This window comes from Aulostomus chinensis, chromosome 24 (assembly GCF_037954235.1).
Source record: "Aulostomus chinensis isolate RoL2024-O1b breed Wild chromosome 24, RoL_Achi_v1.0, whole genome shotgun sequence".
Lineage (NCBI taxonomy): Eukaryota > Metazoa > Chordata > Actinopteri > Syngnathiformes > Aulostomidae > Aulostomus > Aulostomus chinensis.
Window position 1 is genome coordinate 15335775 of NC_141343.1, and position 23587 is coordinate 15359361.

Consider the following 23587-nt stretch of genomic DNA (forward strand, 5'->3'; position numbering starts at 1 on the left):
GCTTTCCACAAACGTTCAAGCTTACAGCGAAGCTACAAACACCATCACCGTTGGAGCCATTGATCAGATTGACTGGTGTCTGTGTCTTCCTGTCAATGAATAATTTGGAGTTTGTTGGTAATTGTGGACCAATAAAAATTCACCAGAACGACGTAAACGTAGACCACATCCATGGTTGACGGGATGATAAACCCAATACTGTCATTTTCAGTCATTCTGAAAGCTGCGAGATATTTTGAAATCCAACTTTTGTGCCGTGATGAATCCTTGCTGTCTCAGCAGGTGTCCTCTGTCTTTATTCGCTTACCTTCCACTTCCATGCCGGAGGCTCTAACAAAGCAAGCCTGGTAGTCATGAAGAATCGTGATGCCGCAGTCAAGACGTCTGACCACATCTGACAGCGACAGCTGCTAACGGAGAGAATGCAGTTGTTCTGGCCCTGCAGGAGGGGGACCGAGCGTTTGTGCGCGTGATGCAGGATTCCTTCCTTTGGGCAGCTGAGCGCCAAACCTCCTTCTGTGGTTTTCTCATCCGCCAGGCGTGATGATGGTGAAATAGTTTATCTGTGTCCACCACTTTAACCAAGCAGGAAAAACCCTGAGATCATGACTTCAGGCTGACCAGGTATCTGCTCGCATGCACTCAACCAAAATAAAGCATGAAAACAGGATTTCAGGGAGTCTCAGATTTAATGGTTCACAGCAACATCAAGACTTGTGGTGTGAAACTTCCACCAAAACAAAGATCAGCTCTGCCAGGAAAAGCTCCCACACCCAGTCAAGGCTTCATGCGTCATCACTGACAGCCGTGATGATCAGCGGCGCCCTATTTTTCCCTTCATCGCAAACGCCGGGGCTGAAGAAAGGGAAAACTCGCTCTGAAAACAAACACCCAGTGAAGGTATAGATGAGTGATTGGGCTTCCACATTGAAGAACGACACCGTGCCGTCCTCGTAATCAGTGAACACCCCAACAGTCTGAGGCTTCTCCCGCAGAGACAGAAGGACAGATGGTGAATCCAGAGCCCGGTACTCCTCGCCGCTTCTCAGCCGCACCGTCCAAAAGCCGTTTTCTGGTTTAGAGGTGATCATCCCCTTCCTGTTGACGGACTCTTTGACCACACCCAGGTCCCAAAATGTCTTTGAGCCAACTTCAACCTGTTTGGCAATGCAGAGAATGAGGCGTCCATGTATGAGTGCACTGCAGGAGATACGACTCAGTCCGCTTGTCCAAGGTTGGGTGATTCTACCTCAAGTTTGCCCTGACAAGCTGATGGCAGAATGACCCGATGCATTTACCAACAACCGTAAAGCCTTCAAGATAGACAGAGATTAGAAAACAATCTCCAAGTAGAAAAGACACAGAACAGAATAAAAGCACATAGAAGCTGCAGAGTCTGTTGAAAGGACAGCACCAGGCGGGCGCTGCTGATGCGCTTTTTGTGGCTCCATGGATGGTTGGATGGGTTCATGGGTTAAACTTGGTTGCTTTGCTTAGACTGATCCACCACGAGAGACGATACTGACCTGAAAGTAGAACCTCCCGGACAGGAAGCCTTTCTTGCCCATGACACAGATAACAGGGTCGAAACGTTGGGGGATGTCGGGCACGATGTGGACAAGTTCAGCACGACCCGCCTGTTTCCCATCAGCTGACAGCACAATGTTTGGATGGGCAGTATCTGAGTCTAAAACCACATCAACTGAGAAGATACAAGAGCCCGTTAACTATGCAACCACCACCATGAGTGGAAGTTGGTGGAAAATATGAACATTAGCAGGCGCGGTGATAGCGAACAGCTGTTGTTGAGCTGGTCGTCTGCTTTGTGAAACTCTTCAGGTCAAAGGCAGGCCCTTCCTCCCCTGGGAACAAATCGGTGATGTGTTAGCTTGCTGGGTCAAAAATAGCTTCTTAAGGTTGTCTTACTTGAACACTGCAGTGCTCTCATCAGATCTCCTGCCTTTGGATCAGTGCTTGGGCCAAAGGAGCAAGATGGCCACTCTATGAAGAACGTGGAACATTCACAGCTCTGTTCCTTTGTAGGACAAACGCCATTCAAGTCACTGACCTCAATTCAGAGCTCATTTTTTCTTAACTTCTGGATTGCCTTGGACAGCATGAGTCCGATCCAAATGTAGACAGCGCCCTCTGTTGGAATCACGTTTAATAGCACTACAGACTCAGTGATCCAGAGGGATTTATTTACGTAACGCTGCCGTTTCTTGATTTTGTTGATTTTTTCCTTTTGGGCCATTGTTTGGTACAACGATGGCACTGAAGCACAGCAGTCTGTCACGGATCCACTCTCTGCGGGATTCCGCCACACGCACTGACAGCTGCCACGCCCCCTGACAGCTGCCACGCCCCCTGGCGCTCTCACTGTCAGCCAGCTCACCTGCAGTCACTCTCTTCATGATCACCACCACCTGCTGCTGGTTTCCGCTGCCCGGTGTGAGCGTATATAAGCCACAGGTCCGCAGGCTGGCGGTGTCAGTTCGTCTGCGAACCTGTGAGGTCCTGTTCACCGGCTATAACCCGACCGCTTTCCTCAAACCAACCTGCCGCCCTGACACGCCTGCCTACTACGCCTGGTCTCCAGCCCCGAAACCTCTACCCGTGCCCACCGTGCCAGTGCACAGCCCCACTCCGACTCTCACTCCATTCCTACCATCACCTTCCCCAGCTCGGCAGCCGCCGCTCCTCTCCCAGTCTGACGCACGCCCCCCGCCTGGCGCGGAACCTCATCTGCCGCTGCAAGTACAGCCACACTCTGACTCCAATACTCTGAATCAATAAACCGCCTGCTGTTCGTGAAACGCACTTGGGTCTCCTGTCCTGTGCCTGACACAGTCAGAAACATCCATCCATCATCCATCCCTCCATCTTCTCCTGTTGAGGGTGGAGCCTATCCCAGCAGCCTTCCCCCTGGACAGGTCACCAGTCCATGGCAGGGCCAACACATAGAGACAGACAACCATTGGCTCTCCCAGCCACGCCTACGGTCAATTTAGAGTCTGGATTAACCTGGTCCCCTCTTGATGTCTTTGGACTGTGGAGGAAGCTGGAGTACCAGAGAGAACCCAGCAGGAACAGGGAGAACATGGAGACTCACCCAGAAAGACCCCGTGCTGCAGCCGGGGCTCCACCCACAACCTTCTTGCTGGGGGGGCCACAGGGAGGACCACTGCTCCACCGGGCCGCCCCAGTCAGAAACCATGTGTTCATAAAGACTTTGCCAATAAGGACTTTAATACTTCCATAACCCAGCATACCTGCATATCTCTGCATCCTCTTCATCTCTGTCAGGACAAAGACGTTGATGAGAGTCAAGTCTTACTTCAGAATTTGGGAGATTTGAAAATAAGGCGGAGAAAAACATTGTGTCTATATCTTTGTAATCTTTGCTAGATACTTCATTCTGACAGTACCAGGTATGTGATAGAGGTACACAGAAGTACAGTGTTCTACCGTCTTTCTTCAGGGTGTCCAGCTCAGTTTTGAGGGTGTCTCCCAGTTTAGCCAGTGCTCTTCTCGTTGTTCCCACACAGAGCTCAGGGTGAACCCTGACCTCCATCCAGTCTCTGGTGGGTGGAGGGGACGTAAGAGAAGGCAGCATCTGTCATACAAGAAATATTTAATATTACAATTACAGTTGTCAGCGCTTTCATTTCTGAGTACACGTTGCAGAAGAGTAGCTTCAATGACAGGTGCCTCTTTTTAGCCCACGCGTAGTCTTTGTTTCTCCTCTTTTCACTCACGACTTCACTAAATCCTGCAGCTTCCTTTGGTCGATGGTCCTTTTACTGCCTCCAATATTAGCAGAAATGGGCTGAAAGTGTATTTGAGTCCATTGTTTTGAAGATGCTTCAATATAGATGTATCCTGAAAGACTGGTAGGTCCCAGGCTGTGCTGTAAAGCCTCTGGGAGTGATACATTCACCCTGGACTGGACTAAAATCAAGGCAGTGGTCGGCCTCCAGGAGCTTATAACTGGCATGGCGGAGCAGCAGTCGCTGCGGTCGCTGCGGTCGCTGGCTGCTTGAGGCCGGGCTGCTGCCAGCTCCTCTCCAGGGCGCAGGTCGTTCCACCTCAGCCATCACGTGTATTGGTGGTCAGTACCAAGTTTGGGATTGAGGTATTCAGCAGTCGGGGCAGTGAGTTTTGACCAAGATGATAAAATATACAGGTTTTCAACATTCAGTGCTGATTATATGGTGAGGAAATAGTTTGCCAAGGCGCCAGAAACACTTTGTGGCCTGCCTCCAGTCTAATGTATTACTGCCAGCTGCTCTTGCCGCTGGAGGATCTCCTGGGGTGAGCAAATCGACTGTTCCATTGCGGAATAAAGCTGCCTGTGCTCGGATAAACCGAATTTGAATGTTTTTATTATTGCTGCCCCAGAATCCTCGCGAAGTATTTATTAGAAGTGACACCTGAGTCGACCCCCTGCTGCCCCAGCTGTTCGGAGGTGTCTGGTAACCTGGAGGAGGTGCAGGTGGTCCTCGGTGCTCCTCAGCTCCTCCAGCTCAGTGGTCCTCCTCTGGAGCTCGGCGATCTCCTGTTGCAGCTCACTGACGAGCTCATCCGCCCTCCTCTCCGCTGCTCTCTGCTTCTCCTCGAAATCGGCGATGACTTCGGCTCGTCTTTCCTCCACGGAGCGCATCAGAGAGGTGAAGAGCTGGTTGCTCTCCTTCATCTCCTTGTCTGCACCGACCTGGTAGAGGACACCACGATGAGACAGCTTCAAGAGCAGCTTTCCTCCCTTTTAAGATGAGGCAATTGTGATTGCACTTCTGCCATGTATTTCTAATATTTCTATAGTTTCTTCTATTATTGTTCCAATGGAGTCTTGCTAAACACTCCTCACTTAAATTCAAGTTTCTTCCAGCTGACACATCATTGTTATGAAGCTTTCTGTCCGTACTCACGGTGCTTAGCTTGAGACCGTTTTTAACTTCCTCCACCTTTTTCCTTCGCTCCGCCATCATCTGCTGAAAACCTGCCTCTATCTTTGTCATTTGGACCTAAAACAGCAGAACAAAAGTTCAGCCTTCCCGTCTTGCTAAATGAAAAGCCAGAGAAAAAAGTTCTGAAGGAATTCGCAATCCTCTTCATCCCATTTTCCTCAGTGAACAGAAAGATCGAGGAGGTCAAGCACCTACGAAAGACAGAATTAAGATCAGTTCCCAAGAGTCCTTGTTGGACGATTGATGGAAGGTTGCTCCAGATCCTGTAGCCATCTGTAATCAACAAGACCTGCTTGGACACGCTGCCCTTCACATTTGGACCAAAATCCCTTGCGGACATGGATGGATGAAGACGTTTAGGTCACACCGACCAATGCCGACCAAACGGACAGTCTTAGGACCCAGCTTGGTTGGGGATGGGAAGCGACGTGTGTAATTTTGTATTCTGCATGCGCATTTTTGTTTTGTCTTTGTTCAGGGATCTGACTGGAACACACGTTTCGCCGTTCATGTCAATGCTTTTGTAAGACGTGATACCGCAAGTACTGGTGCCCGTTGGCCCCCCACCCCCCCAAAACACCTCTGGCAGCGAGCGATACCCTTCTGGGGCATTCTGGGGTGAATTGAAGATGCTGGATCTTGAAGACACTTGGAAGGACACAGGTGATGAGCTAAATATTTCTGGGCATTTCATGGATGACTTGAGGTCCATTTCCTTGAGTCCAAACACTTTAAAGAAGGTTTTGGTTTCTGGACATTGACCTGTGAGGTGGGAGACCTATTTTTGATAAAATGGTTGATATCTTTGAAAGGTCTAAACAAATTTTGATGAAATATGAGCAGATGTCAATGATAATCTACTCATATTCTTTATCGTATTCTTGTCCATAGCCCTTTTAAACACAGAATGCAGCCAGTTAGAGGCGGGAATTTGCTGTCTTGTCAGTGTGAAACGGAGGCACCGCCACTTGTGTTGGCATAATCATGTGACAAGACGTGCAGCACAAAGTCGGGCGTGAACCGTGACGTACAACGTGCATCAGGAAAATATCTAGGCCAGTGACAGCCTGTAAGTTTCACAACAGCAGTTCGCCTCTCTGGCTGCCAGCGGCGTCGGTGTCGACCTTCTCTGAGGTGTTTGATGCGGGAGAACCGGCGAATGTTATGTTTGCGAGTTCGCATCATCATCACACACCTAGCCGGCACATCGATGGCTTGGATTTACAAAGCAATAGAGGCAGCAGTAGGTTAAACCTCGGAGGAGGAATATTGCTGGGCTAAAATTTACCCCCAATTCACTGCCCTCCTTGGACAGAGCCGTAAAAAAGACAGGAAAATTAGCGGGTTGCTGTCCAGTGTAAAAGCGACGACTGAAACCTCTTGATGGCAGTAATACCAGGAAGGATTATTGTCAAGGCAATAAAGAGATCTAACGTGCGTACCTTCCGCTCTTCACCCTCCACCTCTACTTTAACAGCCTGGTGATCTTTGTGCTCGGTCTCGGTGCAGAACTGGCACACACACTTCTGCTCGTCCCTGCAGAACATGTCCAATAACCTTGCGTGTTTCTTACACAGCCTGTCCTGTAAGTCCTTCACCGGATCGATCAACCTGTGCATCTTCAACGTGGCGACACTCTGGTGAGGCTCCAGGTGGGCTTCACAGTACGAGGTGAGGCACACCAAGCAGGATTTCAGGGCGTTCACCTGCACATGACACGTGGCGGCACACACATCACACACCACCTCACCTTCTTTGGCAGTGGAAGATAGAGAAGCACGTAGGCTGACGGACATTTTTCTGAACGTGTCTGCCAGCTCTTTGAAGGCAGTGTTGATGCTCATCTCAGGTCTGGTGGGGAAGGACTTGTTACAGGTGGGGCACTGGCAGACCTCGCTGCTGTCCCACACATTGTGGATGCAGGCCTGGCAGAAATTGTGTCCACAGGGAGTCGTGACCGGATTGGTGAACCCCTGCTCACAGATGGAGCACTGGAACTGTTTCTCTGGTAGCATGTTTCTGCAGGAGGCTGTTGTCTGCAGGAAAAAAGGAGAAGTTGATCTTCTTGTTGAGGAAGTTCGTCAGTACTGCAAAACACAAACAAGCAGAAAGGTTGAGGAAGTTCTGAACTCCATGAGTTGACTGTTGGAAATATATTGCAAATAGGAATGTAACAGGTCAAACTGGTAGAAGAGAGTAAGTTCATTGCTAACTCTTGTGTCAGTAATGGAGCTACCCTGCCCTGCACTGTCCTGTGTGCTGATTGTGTTAGTCATTGTTTCCTCAGGTTCATACACGCACCAGACACACCTCAGAAAATAAGACAAAATAAACAAAGCAAAGGAAATACGAGAGTCCAGTTCCTTGCAAGTGTGTACACACTTGACCGAAGCGATCGAACATCCCTTCTAATTCAACCCTCGCCAAATGAGTTCACAGGCTCATTTAGCTAATCGCTGCCAGGTAAATCTCTCCGCTTTCCACAATAGTTGATGTTTTGAAAAGGATTCAGACTGAGCGTAGTCTATGGCCCGAGTACCAGACACTTAGGTCAGCTGAGCTAACTCCTGTAAGCCCCCAACTCCTGTAAGCCCCCAACTCCTGTAAGCCCCCAACTCCTGTAAGCCCCCAACCATCCATCCATTTTCTGTACCACTTATCCGTTAAGGGTCAGGGGGGTGGGGTGGCCTATCCCATCTGACATTGGGTGAGAGGCGGCGTTCACCCTGGACGCTCAGCCTTTAGGAGCAACTAAGTAGCTCAGTATCTTGCTCAAGGACACTTGGACATGGTCTCTGGGGGGAGTGGGGATCGAACCAGCGACACTTTGCTTCTACCTCTGAGCCATGCCGCCCCTGTTAGCCCTCCCAACTTGAATATGGATTAATAATCAGACAGCTCTTCTTCTTGAGTGTCCATGTGAGATTTCTGGGTGAGTCTCCATGTTCTCCCTGTTCCTGCTGGGTTCTCTCTGGTACTCCAGCTTCCTCCACAGTCCAAAGACATCAAGAGGGACCAGGTTAATCCAGACTCTAAATTGACCGTAGGCGTGGCTGGGAGAGCCAATGGTTGTCTGTCTCTATGTGTTGGCCCTGCCATGGACTGGTGACCTGTCCAGGGGGAAGGCTGCTGGGATAGGCTCCACCCCCACCACCCCACCCTTAACAGGAGAAGCAGTAGAAAATGGATGGATGGATTTAATCAGTTTGACAGCATGCAAAAATCATAAGAAGCATCTGGAAATATCTGTATTGCTACACAACAGAATGCCACAGACACAACCAGCTCAGAAGGTAGCATCCATGTGGTTTCCCTCAACGAGAAGCCAATGGGATTGTACTTCGGATTTTGAGATTATTGCCTAAAATAAACTCTGTTGCAAACAAAACAATATTGTATGTTCACTTTTTGTTTTGCAAGATAAAACACCACTTTTACCATTTGTGAAGCAGAAATGTGATCACTAGGGATACAAAGCTAACGTTATGCTATCAGCAAAGTACACACATGACTACAGCATCACCACCACTAGCTTAGCGCGTCTTCTGTTTTCGAGGTGATGATCGTCAATATCCACAACAACAACCCCTGCAGTTCCATTTAGCCATTTTCAAGACACATTAAATGCTCCCTACTGTTACTGATGTGTTTTATTTTGAAATATCCTTGACGCATTCAAGAAACCTGTTGACGGTAGAAAACTGTGCATTGAAGAACTGTGGGTTGAGACTCATTCATGCAGCTTTCTGTCACAGACATGCAGGAGTCAACATTTCAGCCAGGCTTAGATGAAACCTCATCCTCTGTAAATGCAGCTCTTACTTTGTTTCAAACACATGCGAGTAATCAGAACAGTTCTTACAGTAAAATGAATTCAGCTCCTGTTTGGACAGGAATGATAGAACGTGACTGTACATCTGAGGGAGATTCATTGTATTCACACTCCACTTCACTTCTGTCACAACACATTTTGCTGGTACTTACAGCTACTTAGCCAAAGCTGGTCGGTCCTGAGTGAGAGGTGCGGAGCAGGTGACTCTCCTGCTGCCTGCGTGAACACACGGCCGGCTTGGATAGGAACCTGCGACGTCAGCGGTTATCCATCAGCTCGGGCCTCCCTCTCCTGAGCCAACTACCAGATCTGAAAGTAGCTTTTACTGCACAACCAGCTTCTGTATGAAGTTTCCACGTGATGTAGTACAGCCTTTGTGTGTGTGTGTGTGTGTGTGTGTGTGTGTGTAAAATCCTGGGGATGTATCATAGTATTATCAGGGAAGGAGTGTCAGTCTGACACACCTGAGGTCACCTGACCAGAGGAATGCTGCAGGTCTGCGTTGTTTTAAGGGAATATGGCGTTACACTCCAAGCGTAGGCGTCTTTACTGTTCAAGGTTTGACGGCACATGAAGGGGACAGTTGGATGCATTTCAGTGCGTTTTGAGAGAGCAGTCATTCTGGTACAGCCTGTCAGGACTGTTGCAATCCAGTGGCTGATTTTCACACCAGAGGTCATGTGACAGGGGTGTGAAAGCACATGAACAAGCCCATAATCACCTTACAGGGCCAGCAGTAAAAGAGCTGCACAAGGGGGACGCACAACGCTTTGTCTTATCTTACGTGCTGGAATTTGCTGACTCACAGGTCATATATCAGTATTCCTCCATCAAAGAGGGCATCTTATTGGTGGCGCTTGTCTTTCAGCTGGACTACACACAAACTATCGCACTAGTGTAGTATGAGCCAAGGTAGAGGCTGTTTCCTTTTGGGACATAGCGCCACCTGGTGACAACAGCAAATGTCATGTTTTTCCCAATTTGACGTCCTCTTACAAAGCCCTTGTCCCACTATACTGTTCAAAGATTTACAGCAACGAGTCGCTTTCTCACCAGTTTGTGTCATCGAAAGGCTTTCCACCCCGAAGGTCGCACACGTAGCAGTAAAGGTAGTGGAGGCCGTCCAAATCCAGTGGACAGCAAATGTCACGTTTCAGTGGGTGAGGAGGCGCGGCTGACATCTAATCACGGTTCACATGAAAATACTACTTTTTGCTGCAAACCTGATTTGAGGTTTGAAGACAAATAAATTGTTGGTGAGAACAAATTCAAAATCCAGTTCATGAGCGGGCACTGAGCCTGCACCCCGTCAGTGAGAAAACCTGTCTGTGGGTCGACCAGATCCTCAGACGCGTCTCCGGACATGTGATTGGCTGCTGTGAAGACTTCTCATGTCGGCCATGTTTCATATTTGGCCATGGGACAGGAAACAGTAGTACCTGGACTACACATCGATGAGAGCCTGATCTACAAGCTGGATTTAAGTCATAGCGTCACCTAGTGGTTACGGGACATCATAACTGCATCACATCCCAGCATTAGTCTCACGTAAATACTGTCACATTTCCCCTCTGTCCCTCTCAACCCTCGCTGGATCATTTTGAGGAAGAGAAGAATAAAATAACCTGGAAGACGAAGCCTGACACCATAAGGAAGAGGAATAAAATGAACGTTTGTTCGAGGTTATGTCACTTTTTCTTGACAATGAGCTCACCTGCCAATGGCCAAAATTAGGTCACATTTCCTGCAATGTTCCAATTCCTCCACTAGATGGTGGTAATATCTGAGTAGAAAAGTGGTGAACGGTCCATTCGGTCTCCACTCCACTGTAAAATGTTCTGGTCTTTTATTTCATATTCATAGTTTTATTTATCTGAATAATCTGTTAAGAATAAAAGGTTGTCGTGGAGAGAGAAGGAGGATATATTAATCAAATACTGATCCCAGATGTTTATCGCTCTCGACAGCAAACATTCTCTTCATGAAAAGATGCAAGGCCCAACTGTCTGAGCGCGCACGCTGCAGTGCTCATGCTCCAGGTGTAGCACTGCATTGGCTTGATATTGAAATCATTTTTTTTATCTGTTCTGGGAAAATTGTTGGTTGCTTTTTCCCCCAATGTTAGCGACTGTTGGAGTGATAACAATGGAACACCTCCACCTGCCAACAGGCAGCCGTTCACAGGGCCTCTTCTCTCCCTGAAGGCTTAGCATGCGTCACTCATAACATTAATTATGGAACTATTCAGCTCATGACAAAAATATCAAACAAGTGTGTTTATAATGCAATGCCCTTTTGTTGTTTGCAGTAATGGTCCTCCGACAATGGGGAGCTCCACCCAGAACATTTCTTCTGTCAGTGGCTGTTCGCAGTAAATAGCCAGGACCGTTCAGAGGCTCCCAGCACCCGAGGCGAAATGCAGTCTAGCAAGATTGTTATGCTTGTGCCTTCATAACAGTGTTTCTTTTACAAAAAAAGGAAACTGAGGTCTGACAAGATTAGGTTTTGATCTTTAACTCTTAAGTAATAACATTTGGAATAATCACAGCCATGAACTGAGTTTAGGTTCAGGCTTCTGTTAGGCAGAAATTCTCATGTATACTTTAAAAAAATGTACACTTCCTCCTATGATAATCAAACCGATTTTCAAGTTTTGTTTTTATTTTGATGAAAATGTATTTGTGTGCTGTTAGCTTAGCACCTCTAGGCTGGAGTTTGTCATGAATGAGAGGAGCAGCACAGTCACCACACACAGTGGAAACGAGTCCAAATGGAAGGGAACTGTGGGAGACACCATGGAAGAGAGATCAGCTGATCTGAATCAGCTTGAAGGGTCCAACTGCGGGTGTGATGGGAACTGCTCAGTTTCTACTTCATAAAGCAAGAATTCAGCTGAGAGATTCAGCTGTCTCAACCTAGTTAGTTCAGACCGATGAGTCCCAAAACTAAACTAACCTAAACTAAACGGTCATAGCGATGTAACCTGGTCTGTCTCGGCTCATCCCAGCTGAGGCTTCACCTGCAACTTAGCTGGTACATTTGCTACGCACTGCTTTCAGAACAGTGTTGTGTTATTAAGTGTTATTAAGAACAAAGGACACTAGACAAGTGGGTCTGAGTCTGAGGCTCGCGACCTGTCCTAGATTTTGCAGCTCGTCTCTGCCAGCAACATCACTTGATTGTGACTGACTTGAAAAGGCACAACCACGAAGACCAGACTGACCTGTTTCGAACCTTGTCAAGCATGTGTTGGTGCATGCAACTAGTCTTTTTTTAGCACACCAGCTGTTACTAGACGCGTCTTCAGTCGCAGTCAGTTCACGCAGGTAAGTCGTTTTTTTACTATAAAGACAATAGTTTAGACGACAGTTAACGATTCCTCAGCGTCAAAAAGTGAAAAAAAGTTGCCTTGAGAATAAACATAACGTGAATTTCATGTTAAGGTGAAAGCAGCTCGTGGAGAACGAAACAGTGGGACATTCTCTTTTCAGGTAACAGGAAATGCACAGGAGATGTTGAGGGCTGTCAAGTTCGGCGAGGGTTCCCAATCAAGAACAACTTGAATTCCCAATGAAAAGTTTAGGGTTCAACAGGAGAACTGTTGATTTGCATTAATGGTGTTCAAACAGAAGTCGTCTGACTTGCATGAAACCATCTTCAGCGTTGACATTTGTTCTATCCGTTGTTGATTGATAACTTGTTTTTGTTTGTTTGGTGAATGACAACCCTCCAACGTTGTTGCCCCACAGCAACACGAAAACGTTGCAAAGCTACTTGGCATTGACCTTGTTCTCGTTAGACTGGACTCCTTTAAGTCAACATCCAAAAGAGGATGTTTTCAATTCACAGACATGAATTCCAAATGGATTAGGTTGGACTTTTTTTATATATATATATTTTTAATTTATTTTCATTTTGATTCCAATCCTTAAATGCAACACCCGGTCATTTACTCATTGACTCTCAATGCTGGCAGAGGCCACCTGGGGAGGCGTTCAATGACACCAGTGTAATGGCTTTGACTTACTTAGACCTACGCAAACATCATCTTCAGAGATGTTCACGTACCCTGCCTCTCGCCTGTAGATGCTGGGATAGGCTCCAGCCCCCCTGCGACCCTTAGTAGTAAGGAATAAGCGGAAGACGATGAATACTAATTGCAGTAATTTCATCCTCATGGCACTCTGTTGAAGCTGGAACAAACTACATATAAATACAGTTTGATTTGCTTGCGTGCTCTAACAATTTCATTTTTGCCATCAGAAAAATGGCCTCAACGTTGTCTGTGGACCAGTTTCGTTGCAGTATTTGTCTGGATATCTTCAGAAATCCTGTCTCCATCCCATGTGGACACAATTTCTGCCTGGAATGCATCAAACACTTTTGGGACAAAAGCAAAAGAAAGTCAGATTGTCCGCTATGCAAAGAGATCTTCATCCGCCGTCCCGACCTCAGGATCAACGTGGGATTAAAAGAAATCACTGAACAATTTAAAAGGTTGGTTGCCCTCTTATCAGGGCAATAATTTGTGTTGTGTGTAAGCATTTTTGAACACCCAAATCCAAGCATTAATTCAGCAACCATCTGCATTGTATCGAAAGGTCTCAGAGGCAAAAGTCAAGCTGTGTAAGACCATCAAGAAAAGGTATTCCAGACCAATTTACCGTGAACGTTCCCTGTGATTACTGCAACTCGAAAGCAGTCAAGTCATGCTTGGTGTGCCGGGCGTCTTATTGTGAAAGCCACTTGGTACCTCATCTACGGGATCCTGTGATGACCAAGCACAGGCTGGTGGACCCGGTCACCCACTCCACTGTTCACCTCTGTCAGAATCACAACAAGGTCCTGGAGATTTTCTGTAAGACAGACAACATACCTGTGTGTTTGAAATGCAAAGACGACGACCACAAAAACCACGAGATGGTCCCCTTGGACAAGGAGAGCAAGAGGATCAAGGTAATCGAGAGCTTCAACTAGACTTCATTTTTAGAGTTAAACAAAATTTGTCTTACGTTTTAGAGAGAATCAAGGCAATTAGCTTGATTATGTTCAACCTTTGTCTTTACAGGGGATAGTTAAGACGACCAAAGCAGAGTTCCAAGAGTTGATCTCGTCCAGACTTAACAAGATGGAGGAGATCAGTAATTCAGTGGAGAGAAGCAAAGTAACTTGAGCTTTTAGCTTTGTTTGACAGAGACTTAGGTTAGAATTTGTTGATCCTTACATGTTTGAAAACTAATAAAAACAGCTCCAAAACCCACTGTCCATACAGAGAGTCACAAGAATGAGTCCTAAAACCTAAACGACAAGGTGCATTTTTGAACGTCAGGTTCCGTTGTCTCAAAGTCAGTGGGTTATGCCTGAAATAATGTCTTTGGTTAACAGAAACAAACGTTATTAATGTTAAATGACATGAGACGTCATCACGGTGTAAAAGGAGGAGGCTCGGAGCATGTGGTGTAGTGGTGCCTCTGCTGTAACGTTTGTTAGCATAACGTTAGCTATGTCCAGCTATTGATTGCATCATGCACACTGAGCAAATGCCACATGTGAACTAAAGTGGTAAACATATTATTACTGTTGAACATGGGATTGTTAGAGTTGTTATTGTTAGCATGTTGTGCTGATGATAGCGTGTAGCTCAAAGCAAACTATTCACCTATAGCTGTTGATGTGTATCAGTCAATGTGTGTGTGCGTATGCTTCAGCAGTGCTGAGGCATACGCACACACACACATTGACACGCAATTGACATGCAAGTTAGCCATGCTCTCATAGCTTAAATTTCTAAACTTTAAAAGTAGAAATCTACAATTTTACATGTATGTAGAATGCATAAAGACTATTTGTAAGAGCATGAACAGAGAAATTTGAACCAGTATGTCACGATGTACTTCCTCTCCCAAGCTACATCCTAATTTGATTCATTGATCAATGTTTGTTGAGTTATATTGTTTAATAATTGTATAATTGTTATAACTGTGTAACTGAAATGGATTCATGCATGTTTGCAGGTAACTAAAGAAAGCCAAGTACACTCAAGTACCCAAATCATTACAATGGTGCTGAACGCTGTTGAGAGAAACCAGGCGATGCTCATGGAGGAGATGGAGCAGAGGCAGGAGGCAGCTGAGATGAGGGCGAAGGAGCTTCTCCTGGAGCTGAAACAGGAAATGATTGAACTACAGAGGAGACACAGCCAGCTACAGCACCTGGAGCACACCAGCAACCCAGTCCACCTCCTGCAGGTTAGAAAGTCAAGCACATTAACGTGAGCTTCCAGTTGAGTCCCGCACTGTGCCCTCCTGACACTGTCAGTGTTAGCATTGAAAAGTAAGATTGAAAATGAAGTTTTCCAATTACCACGAAGAAAAAAAGCACTTCAAATTAAACTTGTGATTTCAAGTCTGTACTTGGTATTGTTCCATGACATGTACAGTGTCAACCTTAGTAATTTGACATTTGCACTAAACTTCATCCATTTTTTGCCTTAAAGTTCTGTATTTTGGTTCAGTAGTGACTGCTTCTGCATGAACCAGCTTTTAGCGCATACTCCATCAACAATTACAATTGCTGCCTTGCTCAGAAGTGACTGTTGGCTTCTTTTAGAGTGTCACCCCTCTGAGTTCCCCAGTATCCACCAGGGACTGGTCTAAGGTCCAAATCCCTTCGGACAACCACATCGGAGTGGTGAGGAGAGCTTTCTCCAAACTGGTGAACATCTGTCAGGGATATGAAAAGAAACTGTCCACCGAAGGTTCGCAACTGGCCATCCTTGTTCATGATAAGCATTTTAGAAAGAGCTCTGGTAATTCTGATTTTAGCAGTGTCTCATAACCCAAATCAAAAACCTCTTTTTCACTTGCAGAAGTGAGGAAGTTGAATCAGTACGCAGGTATGTGAAGAACTTACTGCCACTGAATGGCTGCAAAGTCATCAGGAACAAAAGCGCATTGTCAAAGAAAAGTACTTTTGCAGGGAATGTTCTGTATGTATGTTCTGGATTTTTACATTTTCATAGAACAATTAAATGCCAGTTGATTTATCAATATTTTCCAGTAGTTTTAGGTCTAGGCAATTAAAGGTAATTTATTGTATTTTAACATATTCAAATGTAATTGTACATCAAATGTTCCCTATAGACAGATGTTGCCACTGAGTAGAACTGTCACTAATCTGCCCCTTAACTTCAATGGGCTATTTTTGCCACCATTCTACAACCCATCACCGTTTGTTTTTGTTTTTTTTAAATTTAACATCCAATCTAAATTTTACTTCTTACAATTTTTTCTCTCTTCTGTTTTGATTGCCTCCAGTGGATATAACACTGGATCCTGCAACAGCTGCAGGCTGGCTGATTCTGTCTCCGGACCGAAAAAAGGTAGGGACAGGTCTGGTTCTACCAGTCCAGGTCAAGGCTCAAGTGTCTAGTAGTGGCGGTTCTTTCAATAACGTCTGTCTGACAATTGCCGGTAGGCGGTAGCACAGGATCATTATCATGGCAAAACCATAATTACAATCCTATCAAGTTAATATACCATAAAGCTAGCAGCCAGCTAATTCAGCTAAACTGTTTGTCAACCCTTTATCATGAGTTTCCCTTGCAATGACAAGGAGTTAAATGTGAACAGCATTGATCAAACATGTTCTTACACACAACACCATTGCTGATTATCCACAGGTGAGCATCAGCTCCCAGCAAAGAAATCCCCCTCCCCCGGATAACCCCCTCAGGTTCAACTCCTGTGTCTCTGTTCTGGGGGAACAAAGCTTCACATCTGGAAGGCACTACTGGGTGGTTGAGGTGAGAACAATCAAGTAGAAGACTTCCTTTCAAACTCTAGTCAAGATATCAGGATTTACAAGGAAGATCATCGTGCCACAATGGGGATTGTTAGTCAAATGGGACCAAAACATATGACATGTGGAAAGAGTTCTTTACACCCCCTTGTGGTAAAAGCAGTGCTTAACATTTTTTAATTGTCCTTTGAATCTGTATTAAAATGCGAAAGAATTTCATCCGATTTCAGACTAAACGTAACAAGTCTATAACGTGAGTATTTAAATTTAACTAAATTTAAACAAATTGTACCACTAAATTTGTCTGGTCCTGCATTTTACTGGTTGTGATTCAGGTTGGGAACAAAAGCGACTGGGATCTTGGTGTGGCCAGAGAGTCCATCAACAGGAAGGGGGCTATTAGGGTGTGTCCAGACAGCGGTTACTGGGCCATCTGTCGAAGGAAAGGTGGCAGTTTGAATGCATGTGCTGGGCCCTCTTTCCCGCTCTACCTTGAGGAGACGCCCCAAAAAGTGGGTGTCTTCCTGGACTATGAGGAGGGGCTGGTGTCCTTCTACGACACGGAAGCAAAGACTCACATTTATACTTATTCTGGCTTGATGTTCACTGAGCCTCTCTACCCATACTTAAACCCCTGTCTTCATGACAAAGGCAAGAACACGGCGCCTTTGATTATCTGTCCTTTCCAGGAACTCCGTGTTACAACAAAGCTTTAAACTCTTGACTCAGCAGATTTGTTTACATGGCCGATGGAATTCATACTCTGTCCATACACATTTCCTGATTGGTTGTATGATTTGTACCCAACCTAACCTTTCACTTAATGCCTTTGTTTAATTGGGGTACACATGGTTACATCAGGCGGCACAGTGCTGCAGTGGTCCTCACTGTGGCCCCCCATCAAGAAGGTTGTGGGTGGGGCCCCAGCTGCAGCACGGGGTCTTTCTGGGTGAGTCTCCATGTTCTCCCTGTTCCTGCTGGGTTCTCTCTGGTACTCCAGCTTCCTCCACAGTCCAAAGACATCAAGAGGGACCAGGTTAATCCAGACTCTAAATTGACCGTAGGCGTGGCTGGGAGAGCCATGGACTGGCGACTCGCCGGGATGAACCCCGCCTCTTGCCCAAAGGATAGGCTCCACCCCCCCACCACCCTTAACAGGATAAGCGGTAGAAAATGGACAGATGGAACTCATCTCTGGGTTTTCTTGCACTACTCTATTCCTGAGTTAAACTTCTCAGCAGATATGTAAATAGTTTTGAAAGGAAACTTCCAAGTTAAGTTAGCTCGAAAGGTTTGGTTTTATCTAGAGGAACCCCTACTGCTGAAGTCAAATGGTTTTTGAGATAAGATCTCAGTAGTTGTTCAGGAAGAACATCAATTTTTTATTGGGGCAACGTCCAGCACTGACTGTCTGCCGTTCAGTTCTGTGGTCGCTCCAAGCTATCATGTCCAGTTCAGTGTATAACGAGTAAATCCCAGCACAGCCCATCATTTTTAAGAGTCCAGCAGCACGAGTTTTACAGTTAGGATTGTTTCTGTTGATTTCTCTGGCCTTTCATATGGTCCTTAGTTTCTCTAGCATCTAGATCAATCTGGAACTCTATCAAGTACTGTCATACACAGGTGTTTAGTCCTGTGGGTACAGCTGTTGACCAAATTCCACATTGCTACCTTTCATGCTCTTTGAAGTGTTGTGTTTTTTTGTTGTTGTTGTTTGGTTTTTTTTGCAGGTACACTATTGAGGAGGGTCAGGGTCAGAAAATGAACCGAGGGAGGGGTTCAGAACAATCCGTACCCTTTACTTATCTGGAGTGTAGAGCATCTAAATATAAACAGAGCTATGCTAAAGAGCAAAAGTGAACTCTAGAAAAAAGTGGTACTCCGATATTAGGAAGAGGTGAAGACCTGTTTTTGCACATGTACAGTATACATTGTAATGGTCTGGTTTTGGGACTGAGACATGAACTTAGAGACATGATGCACAACTGCTATCAATTTGTCAAATAAGGCAAGGCAGTTTTATTTGTACATCTCATTTTCCCCACCAGTTTGTCTCCAGGCTTCATGGCATCATAACAACATCCTCTGTCCTCAGAGCCTCACATCGACTGAGGAGAAACTCCATAGAAAACCTTGAACAGGGAAAAATGGGAGAAACCTCAGGGTGAGGAGGGGAGGAGGATCCCTCACCAGGAGGGACAGACGTGCAGTAGATGTTGTTACAGACAAGAAAACAGTTTATAACACAGAATGTGGGAAACACGGAAATGTTAATAACAGCTGAAGAAGGAAGCTTCTGGAAGGGGAGGCAGGGAGAGCAAGCCAGCTTGATGGGGGACTGGATGGTAGACTGGTTCATGGAAGGGGAGGCAGGGAGAGCAAGCCAGCCTGATGGGGGACTGGATGGTAGACTGGTTCATGGGAGGGGAGGCAGGGAGAGCAAGCCAGCTTGATGGGGGACTGGATGGTAGACTGGTTCATGGAAGGGGAGCGCAGGGAGAGCAAGCCAGCTTGATGGGGGACTGGATGGTAGACTGGTTCATGGAAGGGGAGGCAGGGAGAGCAAGCCAGCTTGATGGGGGACTGGATGGTAGACTGGTTCATGGGAGGCAGGGAGAGCAAGCCAGCTTGATGGGGGACTGGATGGTAGACTGGTTCATGGGAGGGGAGGCAGGGAGAGCAAGCCAGCTTGATGAGGGACTGGATGGTAGACTGGTTCATGGGAGGGGAGGCAGGGAGAGCAAGCCAGCTTGATGGGGGACTGGATGGTAGACTGGTTCATGGGAGGCAGGGAGAGCAAGCCAGCTTGATGGGGGACTGGATGGTAGACTGGTTCATGGAAGGGGAGCGCAGGGAGAGCAAGCCAGCTTGATGGGGGACTGGATGGTAGACTGGTTCATGGAAGGGGAGGCAGGGAGAGCAAGCCAGCTTGATGGGGGACTGGATGGTAGACTGGTTCATGGGAGGCAGGGAGAGCAAGCCAGCTTGATGGGGGACTGGATGGTAGACTGGTTCATGGGAGGGGAGGCAGGGAGAGCAAGCCAGCTTGATGGGGGACTGGATGGTAGACTGGTTCATGGGAGGGGAGGCAGGGAGAGCAAGCCAGCTTGATGGGGGACTGGATGGTAGACTGGTTCATGGGAGGCAGGGAGAGCAAGCCAGCTTGATGGGGGACTGGATGGTAGACTGGTTCATGGAAGGGGAGCGCAGGCCGGTGTGACAGTAGGGGATAAGGGGGGGGGGGGGGGGGGGCGATGCAGGCGGCGGTTGGGGCTCTGGTGGATCTGTGGAAACACAGAGAGACTGCAAGACACCAAGGCCAAACTACAAAGTGCAACAAGTAGTGGTAGTGACAGTTCCAAAAATGTGCAGGGAGGAGAGGAGGAGAGAGGAGGGGAGGAGAGGAGAGGAGAGGAGAGGAGAGGAGTGTAAATAAGTGCCTCACCACTGGGTGTTATAATTCACAATTAAAATGCCACGTGCCTTTGCTTCTTGACATGTCAGAGTTTCTGTCTCTAGTGTTTGTAGTTGTTGTCATGTGAGTTCTAATGAATTTTTGAAATTGAATCTATTTTTGCATTTATCACTTCAAGAGTTTGATGCTTGCTCCATTATATTTTTCTGAATATTGAACAGGTTTTTCATTTGTTTTTAACTCTAACAAAAGCAACACATGGAGATCGTGGTATTTGATGGGTAAACGTTCAGCGTAACCCTTGTTGCCTGTTGTACATTAAAGACGTCCTGTGAACAGTGAAACTGGTCTTTTTCTCTCAGATAACCACCTTCAGACTGCAGTGAAGCTAAGATGTGAGGTACTGCTCACCAATTCTGATGGAAAATGTTTTTCTTTGACGTCAATTTTGTTTGACATTAGGACTGCAAAGCAGGAATGTGCTACTAGCGGAAACAGAATCTTATTCACATTTACTTACATGATAGATTGCACAGGTCTCGCGAGACAACAGCTACAAAATAAACATATGAATTCCATCTGCAATGTTTTCAGCACAACTTGTGTTAGAGATGTGATTTTTCTGAATAACCATGGACCGAATTGGCCTGGGAAAAAGTGCACTGTAAACCCCGATAAGTTCAGTTAACTCAAAAAATTTGATGAACAATAACTACATTTTTTGAGTTAAAGAAGTGACCTTGATTAAGTATGCTTGAAGTCTTAAGTGGCACTAACTTATTTTGGTAAGTTTAACAAACCTTTTCTGATAAGTACATTCTACTAGTTATTTTGTTTTCACAATAAAAATAAATACAAGTATAGATAACTTGAATCTTCTTAATTATAAAACTGTGTTTTTCACTTTATACTTACTTAAATTTTTCAATTCAAAAGAAGTTCTATACTAATTACAAGCAACTAATCTTGCTTAGTTTAACTCAAAATAAGATATTCAACTTCAATTATTCTTTGAAAATGATTACAACAATTGTCTTTAGTAGCTTTAACTCCAAAAAAAAAAATCCTATGCGGTACAAATACAGTCAAAAACACATTAACAAGGTCAGATGCAATTGAGTTTATTGAGTAAACATACAACAACAAACAAATTGTTGTCTAAAATTTTACACATTTATGTGCTAAACACCTGAATATTACAATACTGTGTCACAAAAGCCACATTCATTATTTTTTTCCTGAACTGTCAAATCTTTAAATGAACAACATCAGGATTCCCCACATAAGGAAATCCTTTCCCAGGAAGAGAGGGAGTGACCGCAGGGTTTTTTTTTTTTTTTTTAGGTCACTTTAGGCCGGTGGAACAGTGAGACAATTATTTCTACAGGTCATCATCAAAATTCTTTGCAAAAAATTAAATTTTCTTTAAATGATTGTTTTAAGCATAAAGTTACATCATTTATAAGAGAAATATCTTATAAAACAGCATGTTTTCATGTGTAAATAACATGTTCTTAAAATAAAAATAATAATAATAATAATAAATAAAGTGTCTAACTATTGGCAGGACATTGCTGTCATATTTTCTGGGAGCTTTTTTTAAATTTTTTTTTAATCTATTTAAAGTACTTATTTGAACCAGTCTGTAAACCATACAGTATGTACCTACAAAGGCATGACAAATCCAACTGTCAAACATCCAAATTGAAGGTGAACAATAACATTAAAACATTAAGATGTTTCAATTGCCTGTGCCTATGAATTGTTTTCCATCAATCTAGTTTGGAGGAGCTGGATCACTCCAGCCAAAAGGTCGTTTTTAAGGCTCAGTACTCTTGGCTTCAACTTTCCATCTTCCAGGCCCATCACCACTTTTTGTATGAAGTCCAAAGTATTGGCCAAGTCTTTAGGATAACGTAAATGTAGCGCATAAGTCAGCCCCAGAAGAATCACATAGGCGTCAGCCAATGTATGCACGTCAACCACAACATTACCCTCAATGAGAACTGCAACCTTACCTGGGCAGAGAAATGTGGCATCAGGTGAACTGGCACGGATCAAAGCAAGGCCAAGTGGTACATCATCGATGTCCAGTTCAGGGGACTCCACAGGCTGAAGATAGAAGAAGAAGAAGAAGAAGGAGAGAGAGAGAGAGAGAGAGAGAGAGACCTCTTCGTGTATACAATACAAACTGACTGCACCACAAACTACAGCATCAGAGGACCATAGACGATGCAACATGTCTATAAAATAAATGTTTTCCTGACTATTAGACAATTTTAGCATGAAACATCGAACTGGATGTGCATTCAGAAACCAGTAAGTGTGAATGCGATAGTTGTCTGCCCGCTTGTTATTCATCTGTGTTGTGTACCTTAATTGTCCAGTTATTACAAATAATTAAAATAAAATAATATAAAAATATTCCGACTTACATCCCACGTCCTCAGGAACTTTGACTCATCCTCACACCGAAAAGGAGGGAGAGCACGGAGAATAGCAGTACGTCTTCCATGGATGTCAACTTGTCCCTTAAATGAGAACATAATCTTGCTTCACACCACACGCTGTTTTGCGAAACAATTCATATTTAAGTCAGTAGATGGTGCTATTACAAAACTGAGGGTCTACCAGAGGGTGTCACTGCATTGCTGTGAACATGCGCAGCTGTGATAAACACACTCTGCAGCGAGCGAAAGGCCAACTGCGCGTTTGCTGCTGTGGATCCTCAAGTATGGTAAAATGTGTTCTTACTTGTTGTTGTACTGTGTCTTATATCCAAAGCACATTTTAACAATTGTTTCTGTTTTGAAATTTTAATTTTTTAGACATGTTTCAATAAAAAAGGCTCATGACGGAAGAGGTTAGAGTTTGAACATAATCCAGTGTAGTATTGCTATCAAACGCCAGAAAGGTAACCAACTGACCTGGAGGTCGTAGGCGGTGAAGAGCTTATCAAGAGCTTCGGCTGCCTTTCCTGTGCGTGCAGCTTTCTTTCTGAACCGACTGTGTAGACGGGGAGCATGTTGATCCAGCTCGGCATAGAAATGGTTTTTCAGGTTGATGTTTGTGATCCTGTGAAACTCGGAACAAATCTGTACAAGCATAAAATCACTGTTAGATGTTGTAGTCTATGTGTCCTGTACAAAATGAATACAGAAATAAACCAGAATTTTCACATCTTATGCATGATAGAAAATCCCTACAACCGTTTCTCAGATATTAGGTCATTTAAAGCTTTACCAAAACACAGTATAAGTTTGATCAACTAAAAAAATACTGCTCAAAAAAAGAATTCAATCTGTGTGGACTGTAATATTTTTTACCTGGGACTCAATTCCGAGGGCAGGCCAGCGTTCCAGAATTTCTCCGACAGGTCGCTCATCACTGATGACTTCTTTTCGGCGTAAGGCAAAGGTCACTTGCATCAGCGATGCAATCCAGGGGGAGGTTCTGGTTAGTCATCTTTATTTCGTCTACAATTTGGAGTCTAATTTGCTCCAAGCTTCCAAGATCGTGACCTCTCGGGAAATTTGGGAGGAAATTCACCTCTTGGTCTTTTAATGTTAGCGT

At 45.2% G+C, this 23587-nt stretch overlaps 3 protein-coding genes across 4 annotated transcripts; 1 reads left to right on the top strand and 2 right to left on the bottom strand.

Annotated features, from left to right (window-relative positions):
• Nucleotides 1-334: 334 nt before the first annotated feature.
• On the bottom strand, nt 335-9515 carry LOC147238867 (E3 ubiquitin-protein ligase TRIM39-like). Of its 2 annotated transcripts, none has more exons than XM_086197499.1 (8): nt 8952-9515; nt 6410-7003; nt 4929-5024; nt 4481-4714; nt 3469-3616; nt 3273-3299; nt 1527-1702; nt 335-1157 (listed from the first exon to the last, which is right to left on the bottom strand). In XM_086197499.1, exons 2-8 carry the CDS (start codon nt 6980-6982, stop codon nt 786-788), a joined length of 1626 nt encoding a protein of 541 aa, XP_086053625.1. In that variant the 5' UTR covers nt 6983-7003; nt 8952-9515; the 3' UTR covers nt 335-785. The 2 variants fall into 2 exon arrangements, with proteins under 2 accessions (XP_086053625.1, XP_086053624.1); XM_086197498.1 differs by having other exon boundaries at nt 336-1157; nt 6410-7054.
• Nucleotides 9516-11123: 1608 nt separating this feature from the next.
• LOC147238868 (E3 ubiquitin-protein ligase TRIM21-like) lies at nt 11124-19001 on the top strand. The gene is made up of 11 exons (XM_086196569.1): nt 11124-11153; nt 12066-12125; nt 13094-13296; nt 13401-13755; nt 13868-13963; nt 14814-15047; nt 15409-15556; nt 15668-15694; nt 16116-16180; nt 16481-16603; nt 16935-19001. The coding sequence occupies exons 1-11, from the start codon at nt 11124-11126 to the stop codon at nt 17313-17315; spliced, it is 1722 nt and encodes a 573-aa protein (XP_086052695.1). The 3' UTR covers nt 17316-19001.
• A 2654-nt stretch (nt 19002-21655) lies between these two features.
• On the bottom strand, nt 21656-23121 carry LOC147238869 (uncharacterized). The gene is made up of 4 exons (XM_086196570.1): nt 22942-23121; nt 22450-22545; nt 22033-22126; nt 21656-21918 (listed from the first exon to the last, which is right to left on the bottom strand). The coding sequence occupies exons 1-4, from the start codon at nt 23119-23121 to the stop codon at nt 21770-21772; spliced, it is 519 nt and encodes a 172-aa protein (XP_086052696.1). The 3' UTR covers nt 21656-21769.
• Between the last annotated feature and the right edge of the window lie 466 nt (nt 23122-23587).